At 37.6% G+C, this 23,576-nt stretch overlaps 2 protein-coding genes across 4 annotated transcripts; both read right to left on the bottom strand.

The window, feature by feature from the left end:
• Nucleotides 1-12,501: 12,501 nt before the first annotated feature.
• On the bottom strand, nucleotides 12,502-17,436 carry LOC108867849. 3 transcript variants are annotated; one of them, XM_048567376.1, is made up of 7 exons: nucleotides 17,243-17,436; nucleotides 16,161-16,291; nucleotides 15,886-16,045; nucleotides 15,692-15,794; nucleotides 15,218-15,322; nucleotides 14,983-15,083; nucleotides 12,502-14,190 (listed from the first exon to the last, which is right to left on the bottom strand). In XM_048567376.1, exon 7 carries the CDS (start codon nucleotides 14,160-14,162, stop codon nucleotides 12,696-12,698), a length of 1,467 nt encoding a protein of 488 aa, XP_048423333.1. In that variant the 5' UTR covers nucleotides 14,163-14,190; nucleotides 14,983-15,083; nucleotides 15,218-15,322; nucleotides 15,692-15,794; nucleotides 15,886-16,045; nucleotides 16,161-16,291; nucleotides 17,243-17,436; the 3' UTR covers nucleotides 12,502-12,695. The 3 variants fall into 3 exon arrangements, with proteins under 3 accessions (XP_048423333.1, XP_018505119.2, XP_048423332.1); XM_018649603.2 differs by having other exon boundaries at nucleotides 12,502-13,902; nucleotides 15,942-16,045; XM_048567375.1 differs by having other exon boundaries at nucleotides 15,942-16,045; nucleotides 17,243-17,435.
• A 1,874-nt stretch (nucleotides 17,437-19,310) lies between these two features.
• Nucleotides 19,311-22,250, bottom strand: LOC103956069 (RNA polymerase II C-terminal domain phosphatase-like 4). The gene is made up of 10 exons (XM_048567477.1): nucleotides 21,952-22,250; nucleotides 21,612-21,677; nucleotides 21,371-21,491; nucleotides 21,182-21,285; nucleotides 20,884-21,049; nucleotides 20,508-20,758; nucleotides 20,304-20,429; nucleotides 20,179-20,202; nucleotides 19,729-20,055; nucleotides 19,311-19,654 (listed from the first exon to the last, which is right to left on the bottom strand). Exons 3-10 carry the CDS (start codon nucleotides 21,480-21,482, stop codon nucleotides 19,529-19,531), a joined length of 1,236 nt encoding a protein of 411 aa, XP_048423434.1. The 5' UTR covers nucleotides 21,483-21,491; nucleotides 21,612-21,677; nucleotides 21,952-22,250; the 3' UTR covers nucleotides 19,311-19,528.
• Between the last annotated feature and the right edge of the window lie 1,326 nt (nucleotides 22,251-23,576).

The raw sequence follows: 23,576 nt of genomic DNA, 5'->3' as shown, positions 1-23,576 counted from the left end.
TCGCATGATCTCTCCTCCTTTTTCTCCATATCTTCCATTTTCCTTTCCCGTCCAACTCCTTCTACTATATATCTTCAAAATCAAACCACAGAGCTAAAAATAGAGTTAAAATTAAGGAGTTGCGGTGGGGTGTATGTGCAATTTGCTTGAAGGTGAAAGATATGGAAGGTTTGCGATCAACGCGTTTTATGTTTTCTGGGTTTGGTCTTCTAGGTTTTATGGGTTTTCAGGTTATGAGAAGCAAGGAAGAAGGAGATGGGAGGGGCAAAGTGGAGCAGAGGGAGCAAAAGATCCATCTTTGCCATTGTTCGGGTCGACCCAGATGGCTAAAGACCCCAAATCATAATGCCAAAAGGGTGCTGGGTTTGACCGTGGCAATGAAATTATGCCCCAGCGCTCAGCTTTTCTAGATTGACTATTTCTAGACATTTTGGGTAATTTGGAGGTCAATATGACATATTTTGAGGAAAATTCCTTCTCATGATTTGTAGGGGACGTCTTCAGCTTTCAAAAGAGACATTTTGGGACCAAATCAGAGTTGATTTGATCGCTCAAAAGTCTCATTTTCTGAGAACGAATTTTTGTTCAAATAGGAAACCTTTTATTTTCTATTTTATTATTTTATTATATTTCCTAGTTTTATTCTAAGACCTTTTAAGGCTTTATTTTTTAGTAATATAAATAAGGTTTTTTAGCTATTAGGGTTTTTGGAGAGGCGAAGAACACATAAAATTTAGGGACGCATTAATTTGGAAGATTTAAGTTTATTTTCAAGATGTTTTCTATCCCAGTTTTTAATAATATTTTGTTTATGATAGTTCGTACTTAATTTCCATTTGCTAGGGTGAAGGCATGAGTCTTAGCAAGAATATGTAGGTTTTTTTCAATTTGCTTATGATATTATGCATGCAAGTTTTGAATTATTAATTACTGGTTTAAACTATCTAATTGTCTTAATGCTTAGCTGCAATTAGGATCTTTAGAAAAAGTAATTTGATACAATTTTGGTCGGAGGTCGGTCCTTGAAATTGACGAAGGCTTCTTGTGGTTAATATATGCAAGTTCACTTAACATGAATACCACGTCTTAAGGGTTGTATGATTTTTCAAAAGGTTTTACAAAACTTAATGAGTCAAGCATGTTTAGATTTGATCTGAATACCACAGATGAATTGCATGTTCGATATACGCTCTATGTTGGGGGTCCAAGTAGGCATATATTAGGAAAATATAACCTTCAAAATATGCATGTGTAATAATTAAGTTATTGGAAGAACTATATAGGATTATTAAGGTGACGGCGGAACCCTAGGCTTTTACATTTTAATTTCTAAAACTGTTTTCTTTTAGTTTATTTTATTTTGTCACTTTATGTAATTATTTTCTATTACATTAATTTTTATTATTTTAAATCACAAAATCACATTTTTTTCAAAAATTTTTTTAAGTAATTAATTAAGATTTGGTTTGATACAAATTATTCATTCAATCCCTGTGGAAAATGATCTTGCTAGAGCCATCTATATTACAATTACCTTGTACTCTTACAAGTATTTAAAGTGTTATTATCCTTACTTTGGCATGTTATAAAAATACCTATCAAGAAATTAATGCTGCTACTGGGGATTGTTTTAAATAATTTGTGTTTATCATATTCTTAGTTAATTATTTTTGTATATATCTTTTTATTTACTAGATTTTATTTTTTTCTTTTTAGGTTACAATTTGTGCAACAATGGAATTTGTACCTCCTCCTGAATTCAATATACAACCCCGAGGACCGCCTTTATGGGGCAAATCTGCAGAATGGGGTTTTTCTGGATTTAAACCTACAATTTGTGCACTTTGCTGCTTGAAGGCCCATGATTTTTTGCAGCATCCCGAAAGGGAATATTTTCAAGGTTTGTCCATGAGCATATCAATATGAGAAACAACTAAAAAAGAAATTGGAACAATCCATATTCAAAGTTCTACACCCCTGACTATACTCGCTTGTGCAGCACAAAGCCGTCGTTGTAGGCACCTTCCACAGTTGGCTATTGTTTCAAACCATGGATACTCGCAAGCCTTTTGAACAACTGAGCAAGGGGCCTAGAGGATGGCGAAACTCTATTAAGGAATTCCTCCCCATTCATGCTTATGGCAGTACCTATTGGTTTTTTTTTTTTTTTTTTTTTTTTTTTTTTTTAAACCATTACCCATTTTTTATCTGTCTACATATTTTTTGACAATTAAACACCATTATAGGTACATTCATTGTACATTTCCATATTTTAATATTTTTAAATCCTTATACCATTTCAATAATTAAAATAATTGCCGACAAAGACACAACGGCGTGCACTCTTACGTGGGTTATTTATATGCTGTGCAAGCGCCCTCATATGCAAGAAAGGTTGCAACGGAAGTTCGAGAAGCACCAAATCTGAAAGATGATTCAAGCATTGTTGAACTTACAGACAGTCTTAATGAAGATGCCCTTAATAAAATGCAATATCTCTTAGCAGCTTTGACTAAGACACAGAGGCTCTACCCTGCAATTCCACTGGTAAGTTGACTAACATCTTAACTAAATCTAATGCATGCATACTGCAATGGAAATGATTTCAGCGCGCTCCTGTTTATTTTTCTCACTTAAATTTCTTTTGATTTATTCAATTTAAGGATAAAAATACTCCATGGATTATTGTTTATTATTTTTTAATTAATTAAAACACCGCTATATAAACCACACTATAGTCAATAGCATTGATCTAAGTTTTGTCCGATAGAGAACATGATTTGTGTTAATTTTACATATTGTTTGGATCCAAATTTACGCTATCGGCCCATTAATTGTTTGGACTTGATTTTACATCATCGGCCCAAGCGATCGAGGCCGTTGAGTAAGAATGATTCTTAATCGTCGGATAAGAAAGTTACAATAATTTTGTTGTTATTAGAGGATAATATTATGATTTTTAGTCATGATAATTATCTTTTAATAATGAATTATCTTGACACTTTTCTTGTACGAGATAAATGTGACTCAAACTATATCGAAGCAAGCAAAATAGTTCAATTTAGTTTGGGATTCTTAGCATTCAACACGGGATTGAGCATCATGCATTATAAAAAGAGGCTTAGCATGTGGTGGCATCAGTTGGTAACCTAAGATTCTAATATGACATGATTTTAATTTGACGCAATATATTCATTCATGTTTAATAGAGCACTAGATAGCTCTAAGAAACCAATTTATACTTCCAAGGCTTTATTCATGTGTGTATTTTCAAGGGGGGAAAAAAGGCTATTAAAAACATAGACATCTGTAGCTGGTTCAGTCCTAACATGTATACCCAAAACAAATACTAACAAAAAGAATGCTCACATTTTCCTTTATTCAATGGAAGAACCGAAGAACGAAAAAACTAATGATTTACGTTTGAGGGATGACTACCACGTTGAAAGATCAACACCAGCCCAAAGAATAAGGGCTCAGAACATGAAAATTAATTAGCACTTGGGCTAGAAAAAGTCTAGAAGAATGGTGAGGTTTCTACGTACCAACATGCAAGATTAGTGCAATTAATTCTAAACAACTTTAGCAAAGGAAGTTAGTGAAATAATCTAGCATGATGTTCCCATGCTTCTCCAAAGTTCCAACTAGGCCCTATAAAAGGAGAAAGCATCCAACCCATTTGTATCAAATAAGCAAGCAAGCAAATAACCAAGAAGTGAGAAGCAAGAAGTGATGGTAGTGAGTCATCTAGAGTTTGTCTCTAGAAAATAAGAGAGTGTCGTACATTTTAAAATTGTCTTTAATATTGCGTCTTTGAGAGTTTTTGTGTTGTAATATTTGTGAGTGCAATACAAATAATTTGTTTACTTGTTTTTGTCAGTGCACTATAATATTTGTGAATACATATCCGTGCGCAATCTTCCAAGGTCGTGAGAGTTGAACCTAGCTAGATGTTCCACTAAAAGAATGCTCGGCCTACATAATGCGAAGGGAACATTTCCGATCATCCAACTTGAAAAGAAATTGAGAGGTGCCGAAAACTCTTAAAACTTTATCCACACGTACACATACTTAACCAAAAACACTAAATTATACAGAATGATAGCAAACAGGTAACATACCGTGAGCAAAGCTAAACATAGAAGACATCCCACCCTATTATTCATCAGTCTTGGATAGAAACATGATACAAACATTCATCTCTTTATTTTATCAAATCAGGCTGAGAGGTCTGGCCTGGGCTCGCCACGTTGTGGTAGTTGACGGACTGGAGTCGGCCACCACGGAAGCACAAATGGAAAGAGGTGCCAACAACAGATTGTCGGATTTGTAGACACCTTTGACATCTCTCTTGTACGAGTATTGCACCTGATAACGTCTCTCTTGCTCCAGTCTCTGGTATTATCTATAACCAGATACACCAAATCCTCGTTATTCGGGTCGAAAACAACCGCAACAATATGATCTATATTTGGACTAATCACAACCATTTCTTCATCCCCCAAGTATACGCTGTTATAAGGTTTCACACACAAACTGCCTGCTCCCCCGTGGATCATGACCGTCTGATCACCTTCCTTTGCTTCATTGACCTCCCAAATAGACAGAGTGCGAGTAGAAGAGTAGTACACGCACATCCGCGGACGCCCGTCAAACGTAACTAGGCAATCCATTGAACCGGAATCCCACTCGCCACACTCACTGAAAAAGCATTTATAATGAGTTCTAGTACTATCACTGTTGTCGATCATGAACGGATCCAACCCAATAAGATAATCACCTCCACCGCCTAGCCAATACAGCATTCTGTTGGAAGCAACGCCAGTACTCTCTCTACACAGTCCTCCTACTGCAAAGGCTGATGGGGATGATAAAACAAACTCCCTCCATTCACCGGTCTCAGAAAAGAAGACCTGCGCTTCGATTTCGCAGGAAAGTAAATCATCATCGTCATCGTCATCGTCATCGTCATCAACACGAGGATCAATTAATCTCACAACCCTGTACTTATACTCCGCATTAAGCTGGATGATGTCCCCTTGCTGATCATCTTTCTTACAGTCATAGTAGGGAAGATCGCAGGTGAACCCCACCGTTACATAATTGTAGACTTGAGGTGGGGGAGGAAGAGGAACCCACTGGACTGTATGTGGATTGCAGATGTAGTAGTCGCGCTGACTATACTCGCTTGCGCAGCACAAAACTAAGTCGTTGTAGGCACCTACCACAATTGGCTCTTGTTTCAAACCGTGGATACTCATAAGCCTATTGAACAACTGAGCTAGGGGCCTAGAGGATGGCGAAACTCTATTAGGGAATTCCTCCCCTTTCATGCTTATGGCAGTACCTATTGGTTTTTTCTCAAGACTCCTTTGGACGCATAGAAAACGGCGGATAAAATGATGATCTGACAGGAGAGTGCACCAATGCCTGGAAACGAGCTTGCATTGAGAAACGGACTTAAAACAAGGGAGTCGACAAAGGATTTCAACCAATAAAGACTCTGGCAGATGATCAAGATTTTTTGATGATGACCTGGTTGCTGCTGGTGTTGAGAATATTTTTTGTCTTTTAGAGTGATGAACATGATCATTAGAGGCCAAAGCCGGTGGAGGTGGTGGTGGTGGTGCTACTGGGGATGACTGGGTTATTGTACTGCTACCGCGGGGTCTTTTCATGGCGACCGGCATGAATCTGATTTAATTACAACTTTTTATTCTGAAAAGGGAAAAGGGAATCGAACTGAGAGACTTCAAAATTAGGATGCGATCGCGAGAGAAATACAAGCAGGGCTGCTTACCGCAGTTGAATCACAGCCACAGGGCATGCTATTTTATAGGCACACAATACACCATCAATATTCCTTAACCTCGTAGGAATAGGAATAGGAATAGGAAAAGTGGTAGTCCTAATCCTTCTAGGATTAGCAACCCTAACCCTAACGAAAATATATAGGAGCTGGGAAAAGTAATAGTCCTAATCCTTCTAGGATTAGCAATCCTAACCCTAACGAAAATATGTAGGAGCTGGGAAAAGTAATAGTCCTAATCCTTCTAGGATTAGCAATCCTAACCCTAACGAAAATATATAGGAACCGACGGATAATTAATAAGGGATAAATTGATCTTTAAAGTACACTAATGCTCTCAAATAAACCAAAAATTACGTTTTATGCCATTATATCAAAACTTATAATATTGGTTTTGATTCGTGTTTTCCTTGATTTAGGTTAATTTTCATGGCTTATAGTTGCCCAAAACCTAAGACCTAAATCACGAGAAATTTTTCATTTTGATCGGAACACGAGTGATACAGTACGTGTTTCTATATAAGTAATGGTAAATTTTATTTTTTAAATTATTAACTTTTTAACCCACATATCACTTTATTTGTATAGTGACATGTGGTGTACCACCCTGTATTCCAGTCACACGGAAAAATCTCTCCTAAACCACAACTCCACTAAAACTCTAAACCCAAATTAACCACCCTAAACCTCTATTACATTTGCAAACCCCTAAAGCAATCTACCGCAAACTATGGGCAAAAGAAGTATTTGGCAGAAAATGCCACCTTATAATAATTTTTTATATCACATTTGTATCATCGTTCAAATAAAGATGGGACTCACTTGTTGGTGAGCCCTACCTCTACTAAAGAGATGGTACAAACTAGCATCGAACCTAAGATTTCTTACTTACGAATAAAAATCGTAGTATTAACTGGTAACTGACAAGTTCACCACACTACTTAAATTTGTTAATATTTCTCAATTTACACCCTCCCAAAACCTAACCTCTGCTTGTATTTTCTCATAGCATCTAAGGCCATCTCCAACCGAAATGAATAAACATAGCCCCATCCAGAGTTATAACTCTGTAAGAAATTATTATTAAATAAAGAGTGTCAAGCTATACTCATATACCATCTTCAACCGAAATGGCTAAACATAACCCTTCAATAATTTATTAGTTTTAAGTTTTTACTTTAAATTTATTGGCCAATTGAAGTAAACTACCGTTGAATGTTTTCAAATTTAGTCGTTAAACTTTTAATTCAATTAATGCAAATGAGGTCATTCATTGCTACGGTCTGGTGGTATTCCTTTTCATTTGGAAGTGAGAGGTTTTAGGTTCGAATCTCATGAAGAGCAAATTTGATACCTAATTAGGCTGCCCATTGTGTGGCTTAGCCGAACTCCCCTTCACCTTAATGTAAAAATATCGACGTACTAAAAAAAATGGCTAAGAGGAAGGCTTCGTTTGGCCAGCCGGGTGCCATTTGGCCAAAAAATGGCTTGGTAGGCTCTATAGAAATATAGCCTAGCCATCGATTGGATATGAATTTTTGGGCAAATTAGGTCATTTTAGGCTTTTGGATTTAGCCCTCTCCATTGGAGATGGCCTAAGTATTGATGCAGTGAGTATGCCGTTTGTGTTAATGTATTTTTTCTTAGTTTAATATTGTTTATACAAATAAGTGGTCATTTCTTGCGCACATGCTCGTTCACCAATAGTATACATGACACGCCCCGACCCCGATATCCTCATATATCGGGATAGGCGCGTGCTGGCCGACACTCGAAGCTAACAAAGCCATTTTAAACATGCATACAAATAAAATATGTAATAGTACTACATAGTAGGTTTTCTGAAAACTCTAGTATGCCATGAAAAACATTCGTAAGACCAGTACGTATAAACCAATGCTCAGAAATGGTAATATAGTCGCCTGAAGGCAAATCCATAAAACCTCTGTATATCACATTCGTGACGTACTCAACTAGGGGTATTATAGTGGCCCGAAGGCATAACCATCACTCGAAGGTGAGCTGTACAATACTGGGTTACGCCGGTGAAGAGACATGGTATGCCCTATCACCCGAAGGTAAAGCTGTATGACTCTGGGTTACGCTAGAAAAGAAACACATGTATATGTAGTAATCGTACACCTTCATACTGATCATATTTTGCCCCAAATCCAACACCAAACCATTGAAAAACTAAGATAGGTTTTTATATGTAGCATCTGCAGGATATGGTATCTGTTTAGTTTCTTTATTGCGACTAGGGTTGATTTAAGTTAAAACACGCTTAATAATGCCCCACGAAGGCAGTTCGTAATCCCTACAACTATCCAACATTTTGCCATCTTGTCGTTACTAATTTCGCCTCAATCCTATGAACTGGTAATCCCTCATCCAAACATGTATACCCCTGACGCAGAAAAGACCAAGGGTCTCGAAAAGAAGGGGACAGAATCACCCACGTCTCTATGGGGATAGAACCTGGGAATCACTCAACTTGGGGCAACATAATCACTTACATTGCTAATCGCAGATTCGCTCAACACGACCAAGACTCACACTTGATTTAAGGAAGGAGACACTTTTTGGATTAATTTCAATTTACTAATTTCACTTCTTAATCTTACATATAGAACCCTTTAAATAGGAGGCTACCTTACATTGATAGGATAAATAACTTAATACTAAAGTTTATAGTTACTAGGCATCTAATTAAAACAGGGCTTTGAAAGATGAAAAGTCTCCAACAACATATTTAATGTAGAAACCATATTAATTGTTCTGCACTATTTCATTCTCCTATTCTCGAAAAAAAACTCGTCCTCGAGTTTCCTTTGATTTTTTTTCCTCGATCTTTTGCATGACCTTTCAAAATTTTCCACAACAGCCACAATAGCAAAAGCAAATTCAGAGCTGTCAAGTTGTTCCGTCCCACAAAAGATTCCTTTGAACTCCACTTCCATGTTATTCCAAAGCAAGGACACCTTAGTTCCTTGTTAACAGAAATTGACTTCAAATCAAGCACATACGGTTTCCAAATTATTGTTTCTTGTGATGAGTAGCGTTGGAGGGATATTGAGAAACCACAATCAAATTCATCAATTATTTTCTTCAATAATTTCCTCTCTAGATTGTGAGTAATGAAATCTTCCCAAATGTAATCATTATGCACAATCAATGTTTTTACCTCTTTATGAAGCTGCACATAAAACGTTTCAACCATTGTACTCATGTTATCCACAAAGCCTTCTTCTCCTGGCAGCAGATAAACTTTTTGATGAGCCACATCAACGGTATACTCGTCTTCGTCATCAGATTTGTCGTCAATTGGTGGAGAATTCCAATCGACGAAACGGATTGATAATCATAGCCAATCTCTTCAATGATGTGATCTTGAAAATATGCAGTTTCTTTTCAATTTGCTTATGATATTATGCATGCAAATTTTGAATTATTAATCACTGGTTTAAACTATCTAATTGTCTTAATGCTTCGCTACCATTAGGATTTTTAGAAAAGTAATTTGATGCAATTTTGATCGGAGGTCGGTCCCTGAAATTGACGAAGACTTCTTGTGGTTAATATATGCAAGTTCACTTAGGATGAATACCACGTCTTAAGGGTTGTATGGTTTTTCAAAAAGTTTTACAAAACTTAATGAGTCAGGCATGTTTAAATTTGATCTGACTACCACAAACAGATTACATGTTTGATATACGCTCTATGTTGGGGGTCCAAGTAGGCATATATTAGGAAAACCTAACCTTCAAAATATGCATGTGTAATAATTAAGTTATTGGAAGAACTATATAGGATTATTAAGATGACGGCGGAACCCTAGACTTTTACATTTTAATTTCTAAAACTGTTTTCTTTTAGTTTATTTTATTTTGAAACTTTATGTAATTATTTTCTATTACATTAATTTTTATTATTTTAAATCACAAAATCAGTTTTTTTCAAAACTTTGTTTTAAGTAATTAAGTAAGATTTGGTTTGACACAAATTATTCATTCAATCCCTGTGGAGAACGACATTGCTAGAGCCATTTATACTACAATTACCTTCTACCCTTGCAAGTATTTAAAGTGTTTTTATCCTTACTTTTGCAGGTTATAAAAATACCTATCAAGAAATTGGTACCGCTACCGGGAATTGTTTTAAATAATTTGTGTTCATCACATTCTTAGTTAATATTTTTGTATATATCTTTTTATTTACTTGATTTTATTTTTTTCTTTTTAGGTTACAATTTGTGCAACAATGGAATTTGTACCTCCTCCTGAATTCAATATACAACCCTGAGGATCGCCTTTATGGGTCAAATCTGCAGAATGGGGTTTTTATGGAAAACCTAACCTTCAAAATATGCATGTGTAATAATTAAGTTATTGGAAGAACTATATAGGATTATTAAGGTGACAGCGGATGTGACATCCCACATCGCCCAGGGGAGTGATCCTTAAATGTATATTCCCATCCCTACTTAGCATGAGGCCTTTTGGGAGCTCACTGGCTTCGGGTTCCATGGGAACTCCGAAGTTAAGCGAGTAGCGCACGAGAGCACTCCCAGGATGGGTGACCCATTGGGAAGTTCTCGTGTGAGTTCCCAGAAACAAAACCGTGAGGGAATGGTAAGCCCAAAGCGGACAATATCGTGCTACGGTGGTGGAGCGGGCCCGGGAAGTGGTCCCACCCGGGCCGGGATGTGACATAAAAAATGTTTGATACATATTTTTAAGTCATTAATTAAGATTTGGTTTGATACAAATTATTCATTCAATCCATGTGGAAAATGATCTTGCTAGAACCATCTATACTACAATTACCTTGTACTCTTACAAGTATTTAAAGTGTTATTATCCTTACTTTTGCATGTTATAAAAATACCTATCAAGAAATTAGTGCTGCTACTGGGGATTGTTTTAAATAATTTGTGTTTATCATATTCTTAGTTAATTATTTTTGTATATATCTTTTTATTTACTAGATTTTATTTTTTTTTCTTTTTAGGTTACAATTTGTGCAACAATGGAATTTGTACCTCCTCCTGAATTCAATATACAACCCCGAGGACCGCCTTTATGGGTCAAATCTGCAGAATGGGGTTTTTATGGATTTAAACCTACAATTTGTGCACTTTGCTGCTTGAAGACCCATGATATTTTGTAGTATCCCGAAAGGGAATATTTCTCAGGATTTATCCAAGAGCATATCAATATGAGAAACGACTAAAAAAGAAATTGGAACAATCCATATTCAAAGTTCTACACCCCTGACTATACTCGCTTGTGCAGCACAAATCCGTCGTCGTAGGCACCTACCACAATTGGCTCTTGTTTCAAACCATGGATACTCGCAAGCCTTTTAAACAACTGAGCTAGGGGCCTAGAGGATGGCGAAACTCTATTAAGGAATTCCTCCCCATTCATGCTTATGGCAGTACCTATTGGTTTTTTCTCACGACTCCTTCGGACGCATAGAAAACGGCGGATAAAATGATGATCTGACAGGAGACTGTACCAATGCTTGGAAACGAGCTTGCACTGAGAAACGGACTTAAAACAAGGGAGTCGATAAGGGATTTCAAACAATAAGACTCTGAACCAAAGGCAAAAATATCACTTTCTGAACCAAAGGCACAAAGAGGTGGCATTCAAGAACAAGCAGGGTTGGAAAGAGTTTCAAGGATTAATTTCGAAGATGTAAATGAAAACTTCAGTCAAGTGTTACTATCTGAAGGTGACAAAAGCCTCGCACCAAAACAAGAGGAACTCATCAAGACTTTTCTTCTGGGAATGCTCGTTTGTTGGTTGTTTCCTAAGATTCTAATATGACATGATTTTAATTTGACGCAATATATTCATTCATGTTTAATAGAGCACTAGATAGCTCTAAGAAACCAATTTATACTTCCAAGGCTTTATTCATGTGTGTATTTTCAAGGGGGAAAAAAAAGGCTATTAAAAACATAGACATCTGTAGCTGGTTCAGTCCTAACATGTATACCCAAAACAAATACTAACAAAAAGAATGCTCACATTTTCCTTTATTCAATGGAAGAACCGAAGAACGAAAAAACTAATGATTTACGTTTGAGGGATGACTACCACGTTGAAAGATCAACACCAGCCCAAAGAATAAGGGCTCAGAGCATGAAAATTAATTAGCACTTGGGCTAAAAAAAGTCTAGAAGAATGGTGAGGTTTCTACGTACCAACATGCAAGATTAGTGCAATTAATTCTAAACAACTTTAGCAAAGGAGGTTAGTGAAATAATCTAGCATGATGTTCCCATGCTTCTCCAAAGTTCCAACTAGGCCCTATAAAAGGAGAAAGCATCCAACCCATTTGTATCAAATAAGCAAGCAAGCAAATAACCAAGAAGTGAGAAGCAAGAAGTGATGGTAGTGAGTCATCTAGAGTTTGTCTCTAGAAAATAAGAGAGTGTCGTACATTTTAAAATTGTCTTTAATATTGCGTCTTTGAGAGTTTTTGTGTTGTAATATTTGTGAGTGCAATACAAATAATTTGTTTACTTGTTTTTGTCAGTGCACTATAATATTTGTGAATACATATCCGTGCGCAATCTTCCAAGGTCGTGAGAGTTGAACCTAGCTAGATGTTCCACTAAAAGAATGCTCGGCCTACATAATGCGAAGGGAACATTTCCGATCATCCAACTTGAAAAGAAATTGAGAGGTGCCGAAAACTCTTAAAACTTTATCCACACGTACACATACTTAACCAAAAACACTAAATTATACAGAATGATAGCAAACAGGTAACATACCGTGAGCAAAGCTAAACATAGAAGACATCCCACCCTATTATTCATCAGTCTTGGATAGAAACATGATACAAACATTCATCTCTTTATTTTATCAAATCAGGCTGAGAGGTCTGGCCTGGGCTCGCCACGTTGTGGTAGTTGACGGACTGGAGTCGGCCACCACGGAAGCACAAATGGAAAGAGGTGCCAACAACAGATTGTCGGATTTGTAGACACCTTTGACATCTCTCTTGTACGAGTATTGCACCTGATAACGTCTCTCTTGCTCCAGTCTCTGGTATTATCTATAACCAGATACACCAAATCCTCGTTATTCGGGTCGAAAACAACCGCAACAATATGATCTATATTTGGACTAATCACAACCATTTCTTCATCCCCCAAGTATACGCTGTTATAAGGTTTCACACACAAACTGCCTGCTCCCCCGTGGATCATGACCGTCTGATCACCTTCCTTTGCTTCATTGACCTCCCAAATAGACAGAGTGCGAGTAGAAGAGTAGTACACGCACATCCGCGGACGCCCGTCAAACGTAACTAGGCAATCCATTGAACCGGAATCCCACTCGCCACACTCACTGAAAAAGCATTTATAATGAGTTCTAGTACTATCACTGTTGTCGATCATGAACGGATCCAACCCAATAAGATAATCTCCTCCACCGCCTAGCCAATACAGCATTCTGTTGGAAGCAACGCCAGTACTCTCTCTACACAGTTCTCCTACTGCAAGGGCTGATGGGGATGATAAAACAAACTCCCTCCATTCACCGGTCTCAGAAAAGAAGACCTGCGCTTCGATTTCGCAGGAAAGTAAATCATCATCGTCATCGTCATCGTCATCAACACGAGGATCAATTAATCTCACAACCCTGTACTTATACTCCGCATTAAGCTGGATGATGTCCCCTTGCTGATCATCTTTCTTATAGTCATAGTAGGGAAGATCGCAGGTGAACCCCACCGTTACATAATTGTAGACTTGAGGTGGGGGAGGAAGAGGAACCCACTGGACTGTATGTGGATTGCAGATGTAGTAGTCGCGCTGACTATACTCGCTTGCGCAGCACAAAACTAAGTCGTTGTAGGCACCTACCACAATTGGCTCTTGTTTCAAACCGTGGATACTCATAATCCTATTGAACAACTGAGCTAGGGGCCTAGAGGATGGCGAAACTCCATTAAGGAATTCCTCCCCTTTCATGCTTATGGCAGTACCTATTGGTTTGTTCTCAAGACTCCTTTGGACGCATAGAAAACGGCGGATAAAATGATGATCTGACAGGAGAGTGCACCAATGCCTGGAAACGAGCTTGCATTGAGAAACGGACTTAAAACAAGGGAGTCGACAAAGGATTTCAACCAATAAAGACTCTGGCAGATGATCAAGATTTTTTGATGATGACCTGGTTGCTGCTGGTGTTGAGAATATTTTTTGTCTTTTAGAGTGATGAACATGATCATTAGAGGCCAAAGCCGGTGGAGGTGGTGGTGGTGGTGCTACTGGGGATGACTGGGTTATTGTACTGCTACCGCGGGGTCTTTTCATGGCGACCGGCATGAATCTGATTTAATTACAACTTTTTATTCTGAAAAGGGAAAAGGGAATCGAACTGAGAGACTTCAAAATTAGGATGCGATCGCGAGAGAAATACAAGCAGGGCTGCTTACCGCAATTGAATCACAGCCACAGGGCATGCTATTTTATAGGCACACAATACACCATCAATATTCCTTAACCTCGTAGGAATAGGAATAGGAATAGGAAAAGTGGTACCCTAACCCTAACGAAAATATATAGGAGCTGGGAAAAGTAATAGTCCTAATCCTTCTAGGATTAGCAATCCTAACCCTAACGAAAATATGTAGGAGCTGGGAAAAGTAATAGTCCTAATCCTTCTAGGATTAGCAATCCTAACCCTAACGAAAATATATAGGAACCGACAGATAATTAATAAGGGATTTTTAGATTTTAGGGCTTAGATAAGATAAATTGATCTTTAAAGTACACTAATGCTCTCAAATAAACCAAAAATTACGTTTTATGCCATTATATCAAAACTTATAATATTGGTTTTGATTCGTGTTTTCCTTGATTTAGGTTAATTTTCATGGCTTATAGTTGCCCAAAACCTAAGACCTAAACCACGAGAAATATTTCATTTTGATCGGAACACGAGTGATACAGTACGTGTTTCTATATAAGTAATGGTAAATTTTATTTTTTAAATTATTAACTTTTTAACCCACATATCACTTTATTTGTTAGTAATAAATAATAAGCAGAGACAAGACACGAGAAATAGCACCGGAAAAGATCAAACCCAAAAACCTTGTATAATTGCATCTACAAAAGACTCGGAGATGGATTTTATTTTTACCTGACAATGAGGGTAGCACTAGATCAGGAAACCGCTGATCTTGACACATGTGCTTCATAAATAGCATCAAAGGCAAAAGCAAGAGCCCCTATATTTACAACCTGCAACAGGCGAAATGAAACATTTTAGTAATAAGAGAAACAAGACACTAAAGAATTAGCTCCGGAAAAAATAAAAGCCAAAAACCATGGAGTTCTGCATCTACAAACAACTGAGAGATGGATATAACTTTTACCTTATAAAGAGAGCAGCACTAGTTTAGGAAATTGCTGATTTTGATACTGGCGTGTTCATAAATAGCATCAAAAGGGAAAAAGAAAGAGTCCCTATATATTACAACCTGCAACGGGGGAATGAAACATTTTAGTAATAAGCAGAACAAGACAGTAGAGAAATAGCACCGGAAAAGATAAAGGCCAAAAACGATGGTTTTCTGCATCTACAGACGGCTGAGAGATGGATTTTATTTTAACCAGACAAAGAGAGTAGCACTAGATCAGGACATCGCTGACTTAGACACTGACGTGTTCATAAATAGCATCAAAAAAAGGAAAAAGTTACAACGTACAACCGGGGGGGGGGGGGGGGGATGAAACATTTTGGTAATAAGCAGAGACAAGACGGTAGAGAAATAGCACCGGAAAAGATAAAAGCCAAAAACCATGATTTTCTGCATCTACAAACGAATGAGAGATGATATTATTTTTACCTGACAAAGAGAGTAGCACTAGATCAGGAAACTGCTGACTTTGACACTGGTGTGTTCATAAATAGCATCAAAAGCAAAAGCAAGAGTCCCTATATATTACAACCTGCAATGGGGGAAATGAAACATTTTAGTAATGAGCAGAGAAAATACAATAGATGGGAGAAAAAGCACCGGAAAAGATAAAAGCCAAAAACCTTGGTTTTCTGCATCTACGAAGTATGAACGACTGAGAGATGGATATAATTTTTACCCGACAAAGAGGGTAGCACTAGATCAGGAAATTGCTGATTTCGAGACTGGTGGGTTTATAAATAGCATCCAAAGGAAAAAGCAAGAGGCCTTATGTACTTTCAACTGCCCCAAAAATGAAACATGTTAAACATAAGACAAGACAGAAGAAAAAGGGCACCGGAAGGAAAGGATGAAACCTAAAATGTTCTGATCCATAAAAGACTGAGAAGGAATTTACCTGACAACGTGGGCAGAATTAGATCAGGAAACCTCTGATTTTGAACTTAGGTGCTCGTAAACAGGATCAAAAGGCAAGAGCTCTTATTTATCTTCGAACCTAGGAACTGGGACATCTGGTTTCCAATTGCACTATGAAATGAAATATTATGTTTGTTAAGAATTAGCAAAGACAAATAGAAAGAAACAGCAGGGAAAAAGGTAAAACTAAAACTAGAGCCCCTCCAATCCATCTAAATAAAAGACACACGTCAAGGAAAATATTGCCTCAAAGATTGTTGCTTTTTAATGAATTCTTCATATATGTACATGTCAAACATGAAAAACAAGTGCACCAGATTTATGTAGCATGTTGATAATGTGTGTGTGTGTGTGTGTGCGCGCATACGCGTATGTGTACATGCGAAGCTAAAACAGAATACCCACTGCACCACACCGGCAAATGTAAGCCAGCATGCATGCATTCATTCAGTAACTAGGATGATGTTGTTTGAATGAGGATTTGGAATCACCAACTGACAACTGCACTGGAAATGACGCATAGCATCATCCTAGTTAATAATAATGACAGAACAAAACACAATTTGAGTAATTGCTCGAGCAGGTCTGTCTGTCTTTCAGTCTGTCATGGTAACTTATTGAAAAATTCTTACTTGAATTAAGCCACCCTTTATAAAAACTTAGATCAGAATCTAACATCACCACGAAAGCGAGAGGCTTTATTTGTTTGTCGGTGAAAGAAATTCAAAAAGCACACAAAAACTCTTGAATAAATAACAAGTCTAGTGCTTTTTAATCAAATCAAATCAAATCAAATCAAATCAAATCAAATCAATTCAATTCAATTCAATTCAATTCAATTCAATTCAATTCAATTCGGTTCAATTCAATTCATAAAAACAAATAAGATTAATGTATGAATCTTAAGCACCCATGAATCTCAAGCACCAGAGAGAGGGATTTGTTGCTATACCTAAAAAAGCAAAGCAAAAAACCAAAATTTAGATATCAGGCATTGAGTTTAGCCACCCACCGCTGAATCTGACTCGGAAATGAAATGAATCGCAAATCCAATTTCCCTACCTGGCTCAGTCTCTTGGAAGCGGAAGCCGTGGCGGTGGTGGCCGCTAGGAGAAATGAAACCCTTAGCCGGCGGCGAGAAGGATAAGGATCGTCGGAAAACGCCAGCAGAGCCGTGCTTCGGTTTGGTCACCGACGGGATTGGGTGAGCGCCGAGGATTGTGCCATTGGTTTTTCAAATTTTACCCTTAATTTTTTAAGCTCGCCATTAGCTTCCACGTGTTGAAACCATTATCAGTTGGCAGTTATTTGATAATTTTTCGGGTGTTAACTTTCCACTTTTTTTTCACCGAACGATAATATTTATATTGGAGGAGGAAGAAGAGAGAGAGGGGGGGGGGGGGGGGGGGGGGGGGGTTGTGGTAATTACTAATAATATCGTTTAAAATTATTTTTAGCGATAATCGAACTAAAGATCTTTTATTTACAAATAAAGAGGAATATCACTCAACCATCGTATTAAATAACAACATTCATTTGAAACGCAAGAAATCTAAAATTAAATCTTTTTAAAAAAAGATTAAGTATCTAAAACTCTCCAAACTTTTTAGTGTCATTCCAAATTGGTCTCATACATTCCAAACAAGTACCCAACCTAAACTTATTGAAAATGTCACATCCATTAAGCCCAGTTAATTTTTCTGTTAAATATAAATGTGGCAACAGAGGGTTAAGAATTCAAATTCGGTTTCAATGTGATTTCTTTCTGCTCATGTAATTTCCTCATTTGTCGATTTTTGGCTCGTAAAGCTTTCAATTCTTCTTTTGTGGGGAGAGAGGGTGAAGATGGTGGTGGCCACATCATGAAAGTACATATCATTTTAGCACTCTCCATGACCTTCTCCTCAATGTCGATGGCTTGAATTGTAGGTGAAGTTGGTGGTTGTGCGCTGGGTTTGGAGGTGATGACCTGATGGGAGTGGTGGTGACCGTTAGTTGGTAGAGGGTAAACTTCCATGACCTTCTATTATTTTTGCAGATAAAGTAAACTCCAGCTACCAAAAGAAATTTAACTGAGCTTAATGGATGTCACATTTTTCAATATATTGGATACTTGTTTGAAATGTTCAAAAAATTTTGAGACCTATTTGGAATGACATTAAAAGGTCTTTTTTTTGGGGGGGGGGGGGGGGGTGGGTTTAGATACTTAATCTTAAAAAATATATGCAACGGTATTTTACTTGGACTAAAACTCAATTATTATGCTCCACCGGCTAATAACAACAATGATAAAGCATTTTTCACCTATGTATGGTCGGCTGTATGAATCATGGAAACTCCAATTACTCTACCCTTATGCCCTGAACCTCTCTCATAAAGACACCTTCTAACTAGAGCATTCGTAGGTCTGCTATTTACACATCCAAACCACCTTAACTGATTTTCTCTCATCTTATCTTCAATTGAGGCTACTCCTACTTTATCTTGAATATCCTCGTTCCAATCTTGTCATTTCCCGTTGCCCACGCATCCATTGAAACATTCTCATATTCGCTACACTCATTTTGTGCTTGTGTTGATGCGTTCTCATCATCAAAGCATTCTCATATGCACCGAGTCTTTTCCCATTATGCTCCACCCACATAAGCAAATTAATTAATTATAATTAACTTCTCACATGTTATAGTTTTTGGATACCAAAGATACTCCTAATTATATTTTTTGCGTATATTATGGATATGTTAGTTTTATGGTGTCAACAACTTTATGCTACCAACAACTAATAATTCTGAAATTAAATAATAATAAGAAGAAGAATAAATATGACAAAATAAGGAATATATACATAATAAATTTGATTTTGACTTTAGGTAAGGAATATATACATAATACATTTTCACCAAATTAGATAAAGAATTTTGCCTTGTGTAAGTGAGAGTTTCAAAATTTTAATGGTATTAGAGAGAAGGTGACTCAAATTTGAAGTCAACTTTTTAAGGGTATTAATGAGAAAAATAGTGAAAATATGAAGGAAAAAAATAGTTTGTAATAAAAATAATTCATTCTCAACGATAACCCCTCAAAACAAAATCAAAATTAACAGTTAACCAGATACTGAAAAGGATGGCAATTATGTGTAAAAGCAGGTTTGTAGTAGTGATTGATATTCAGATTATGTACAGCAAAAAAGGTATCCCCACGTGTCATGTGGCTAATCAGAGACTGTCTAAGCAACTGATCCGGAGAGTGCACCGAGGCTAGCATGAAATTACAGAACAATAGTTTTATACGGAACCTGAACCAACCTAGAAACATCAAACAGATACCGAAACTCAAACAATTCGACCTCTATGCCGTCACCCTCTTCTTCCCTGGCTGACCGCAGTAACGAATCTCTGGAATCAAATCCGGCCGCTCCCTTTGGAGTAGCCCTTGTCTGTGCCTAAAAGTTCTTTTCTGCTCCCGGTAAAACCCCTATGGCCAAATAACAAACGTAAGAAACATTTTTTTTCGTGAAGAATTAAAATACTTCTTAAATGAGAACTTACATAGTCATTCAAATCCTTCAGCCATTGAGTTCGATTTCGTCCATGCAACTTTTGCACAAGCTTGTGCAAGTTGGGGAAGTTATGAATAATGAACGAAGCGTTATCTCCTCCCCAGGAGATAACGCTTCTGATATCTTCATCTGCAGACGATCTTGTCAGTAGGCTGAAAAGATCGAGCACGAAACGTACTGATCTCCTCCGTACACCATAGCACGATCCCAGATTTTCTGTCACCTTCCAAGCCTGGGGAACTTCTGAAGTAAAAAACTCTTTGAAGACGATCTGGTGTTGCCCCTTCAACACCTCGGCTTTCAATGTTTTGATAACCTACAACAATATACATACATATATATATATATATATATATATATATATATATATTAATATAAATGACAGGAAAAAGTCAATGCAATTTCAGAAATCCGGAAAAGAAAAGGCCAAATGGTTCACCATTTTCACATCGCCCTCCGGTTCCTATATATGAGGTTCCACCAACAATATATTAGAAAATGAAAACATAAAATCAAACAACCTCAAAACCCTTTAACATTACAGAGACACGAAACCACACTTACATGAAAAAACATTCTGTGAATTTCCTTGAGAGCTTCTAGAACCGTTGCGAGAGCTCCCTCGGACTTGGTTTCATCAGGCCCGTACCTTTCAACCAGTATCAAATTTTGCCAATGATTTGTCCATCCCTATAGAACACAACCTTCAATTACAGAATCAAAATATTTCTCTGTTAAGTGACAATCGCACGGGAAAAAATCACTTACATTCTCTGTATTGGCAAGGATCACAGCTGCATTATCGTGTCCAAGCACAATATCTAGGCCTTCTTGATGTTTTTGGGCACCATCGTCACGTGAGATCACCCTATCACCGAAATGCTCCTTTGACGGATCAAGTAAATTAGCCTTTTCGAGCGCATCCGATCGTTCACCATCTGTGTACATGTACATCTCGTACATGTAGCTGGCATCCCTTAAGAAGGACCTAACAGAGGGCCTCAACGCTTTGCATTCATCTTGCGTGCACAGGCATGTATAAAACATTCAAAGAAATAGAAAAAGAACAAACCACAACGAGCGTATAAACTAAACCTGAAACACTAGATATGTTAAAATACATATAAGTACAAACATTACAAACCTTGGGGACCATCTGTTTGGCTCTGCAAGCAGTCCTCTCCTGAATCGGCGGAATGAAGGAGTGTGTGATCTAGATCAACTAGTAAGTGAAGCTTCTTGCGGTGCAGCAATTTCTTAATGCCTAATTTCTTCACTCTCTCAAGTTCCTCATTTTTAAGCATCAATCCCTGCAATAGGTACCAATAGATTAGGAAGTCATTCCTTACCAGAAAATGGATACATGAAACGATTAAGCCTTTTTCAAGCATACGTTTATCTTTCCAAAATATAGCAACAAATTATGAATACATGTCACATACCTTGTCTTCGTACCCAAAATCTTTCTCGTTTACGGGAAGCCCGCACACATAACACATATCTTGAAAGGAACCAGGGTGAGTACACGCCTCCTTCGACGACGCTTCTGGACATATTAGCATGGTAAAGCCAAAGCGAACATAGTGCACACATTTTAGTACTGTAATTTGAAAACCCACCAAAATAGTTACCCGCTTTTTGCTTTTCAGTATCATCTTCGGACTCCGATGAACCATGCAGGTCTCCCTCAAGAAATCGGCCAAATTCCTCAATGCTAGAGGAGCCGTATTGTGGCGAATTCATCTAAATTATCTAACAATTTATAAACAAATTGTGATTTCTGAGTACCCACATAGAAAATTCACATAAATTATGAAAAGAAAAATAAAAGAAATCACGCATAAAAATTAGTAGAAACGTGAACAACCGTACCGCGAATTCAGATGGCAGCGAGATCGAAAGTTCTGCGAAATGTTGGATGATGCCCTGGTTTTAGGGCTGCAGTGTGGGAAAATCGAGCTCGTAAAATTTTTTAAATTGGGGATGAGCGGGAGAAAGAAGTATTTGAAATTCTTGATAAACTTCGAAAATTAGGATTTAGAAAGCACATGAACAAATCACATAAATCGAGAAACTATATTTGCAGGAAAAGACAATTGAGACAATGAATTCAGTCACACATTTCATCAATTCTGAAGAAGCAGAAAATCGCAATTTCCAGAGATCAAAGATTCAAGAAGTGGTGAAGAAGAAGCGTAGAAGATAGCCATACCAGATAAAAGAGAGACGGAAGCAGAAAAAGAAATCAGGTTCGGAAGAGCTCAGCCAAGATCAAGAGAGCTCATCCACGGCCGGCGAAGATATCAGAGGTATTAGGGAGGAATGAGATAATTGGCGGGAATTGGGAGTGAGATAATAGGCGGTGGTCTTTCAAAAAAGGATAATAGGCGGTGTTATTTTTTTGCCTTGTTTTTTTTCAAGTCGATCAATCGTGTGTCCATTCTCCTACATCGGAATCAATGACATCTTTTAATTGAGAGAGTGATAAATTTAGATTCTAAAATATTTTAATGGTTTTTTTTATTATATCGATATTTTTACACTAAAAGGAGGGGAGTTCGGCTAAGCCACATAATGGGCAGCTTAATTTGATATCAAAATCGACGTCCACGAGATTCGAACCTAAAACGGCTCACTTCCAAGAAAAGATGAGTGCCGCCAAACCGTAGTACTGAGTGGCAATAGATTTTTTTAAGTGACTGATTTCAATGAACTTTAATAATTTTATGTAAAATTATGACAAATTATTATGTATTTCTATTATAGATTTCTATGAATTTCTTAAGAACGTCAATCAGTTCAATTAGTTGACAATCAAGGAACTCTAACACCCACTGCCGACAGAGATCAACATGGCCATAGATCCCAACCACATCAGCCTCCAGGGCCGCCACCAATGATTTGAGGAGGAACATAAAAAGGAAAAATTCAGGGGAGAAATTGTGGTCTTGAGCACTGGTTTAAAGGACAACTGAGTTGAAGGACAGAGATGAGAGGGGTAAACCCCGATGGATGAGGATGAAGAAGATGAAATCGAAGAGGACGATAATATGTGTTTCGACGAGGTTGGCAGGTTATGTTGTTTGGCGTGAACACAAATTAGAGGGGGGAGGTTTTATTGTTTATGGCATTTCGTATTCGTATCACCCACCCTCAAATCCATCAAAATCCCTCATTCATTAAAATTCTAGTAAACCTGTAGCATTCTCACTACAATTTTTTTTTTTTTAAAATCATGTTTGACTACTCGCGAATTTGGATGTTCTCTTTAAAATCCTTTTAAATTGTAATTTGACTACACCTAGATTTTAAAATCTTTTAAATGCTAATTGACCACACCCAAATTTCAAACTCTATTAAAATCCTAATTTGACAATCATTTTCCTATCAAAATTTACACGTAATCATGTTTTCAAGGATTACTGATCTGAACGATTTTACACACGAGCCGTGTCACATCCCGGCCCGAGCCCCCACCACATTCCGGGCTCGACTCCGCCGTAGCACGATATTGTCTGCTTTGGGCACCAACCAAGCTCTCACGGTTTTGTTTCTGGGAACTCACACGATGGAACCCATCATGGGATTGCTCTCGTGCACTACTTGCTTAACTTTGGAGTTCCGATGGAACCCGAAGCCAATGAGCTTCCAAAAGGCCTCGTGCTAGGTAGAGATGGGAATATACATATATGGATCACTCCCCTGGACGGTGTGGGATGTCACAATCCATCCCCCTTAGACCATCTCCAATGGTGACCTAAAACTTAAAAATATTTAGCCTAGAAACAGCTTTTCTGCTCCAACCCTTCTGGCCTAAAATTTTAGCTCGAGATTATC

This window comes from the organism of the source record quoted next, unplaced genomic scaffold (genome assembly GCF_019419815.1).
Source record: "Pyrus x bretschneideri cultivar Hongxiangsu unplaced genomic scaffold, Pyrus_bretschneideri_v1 Contig44, whole genome shotgun sequence".
NCBI classification, from domain to species: domain Eukaryota; kingdom Viridiplantae; phylum Streptophyta; class Magnoliopsida; order Rosales; family Rosaceae; genus Pyrus; species Pyrus x bretschneideri.
This window is presented reverse-complemented; position numbering and strand designations above follow the sequence as displayed.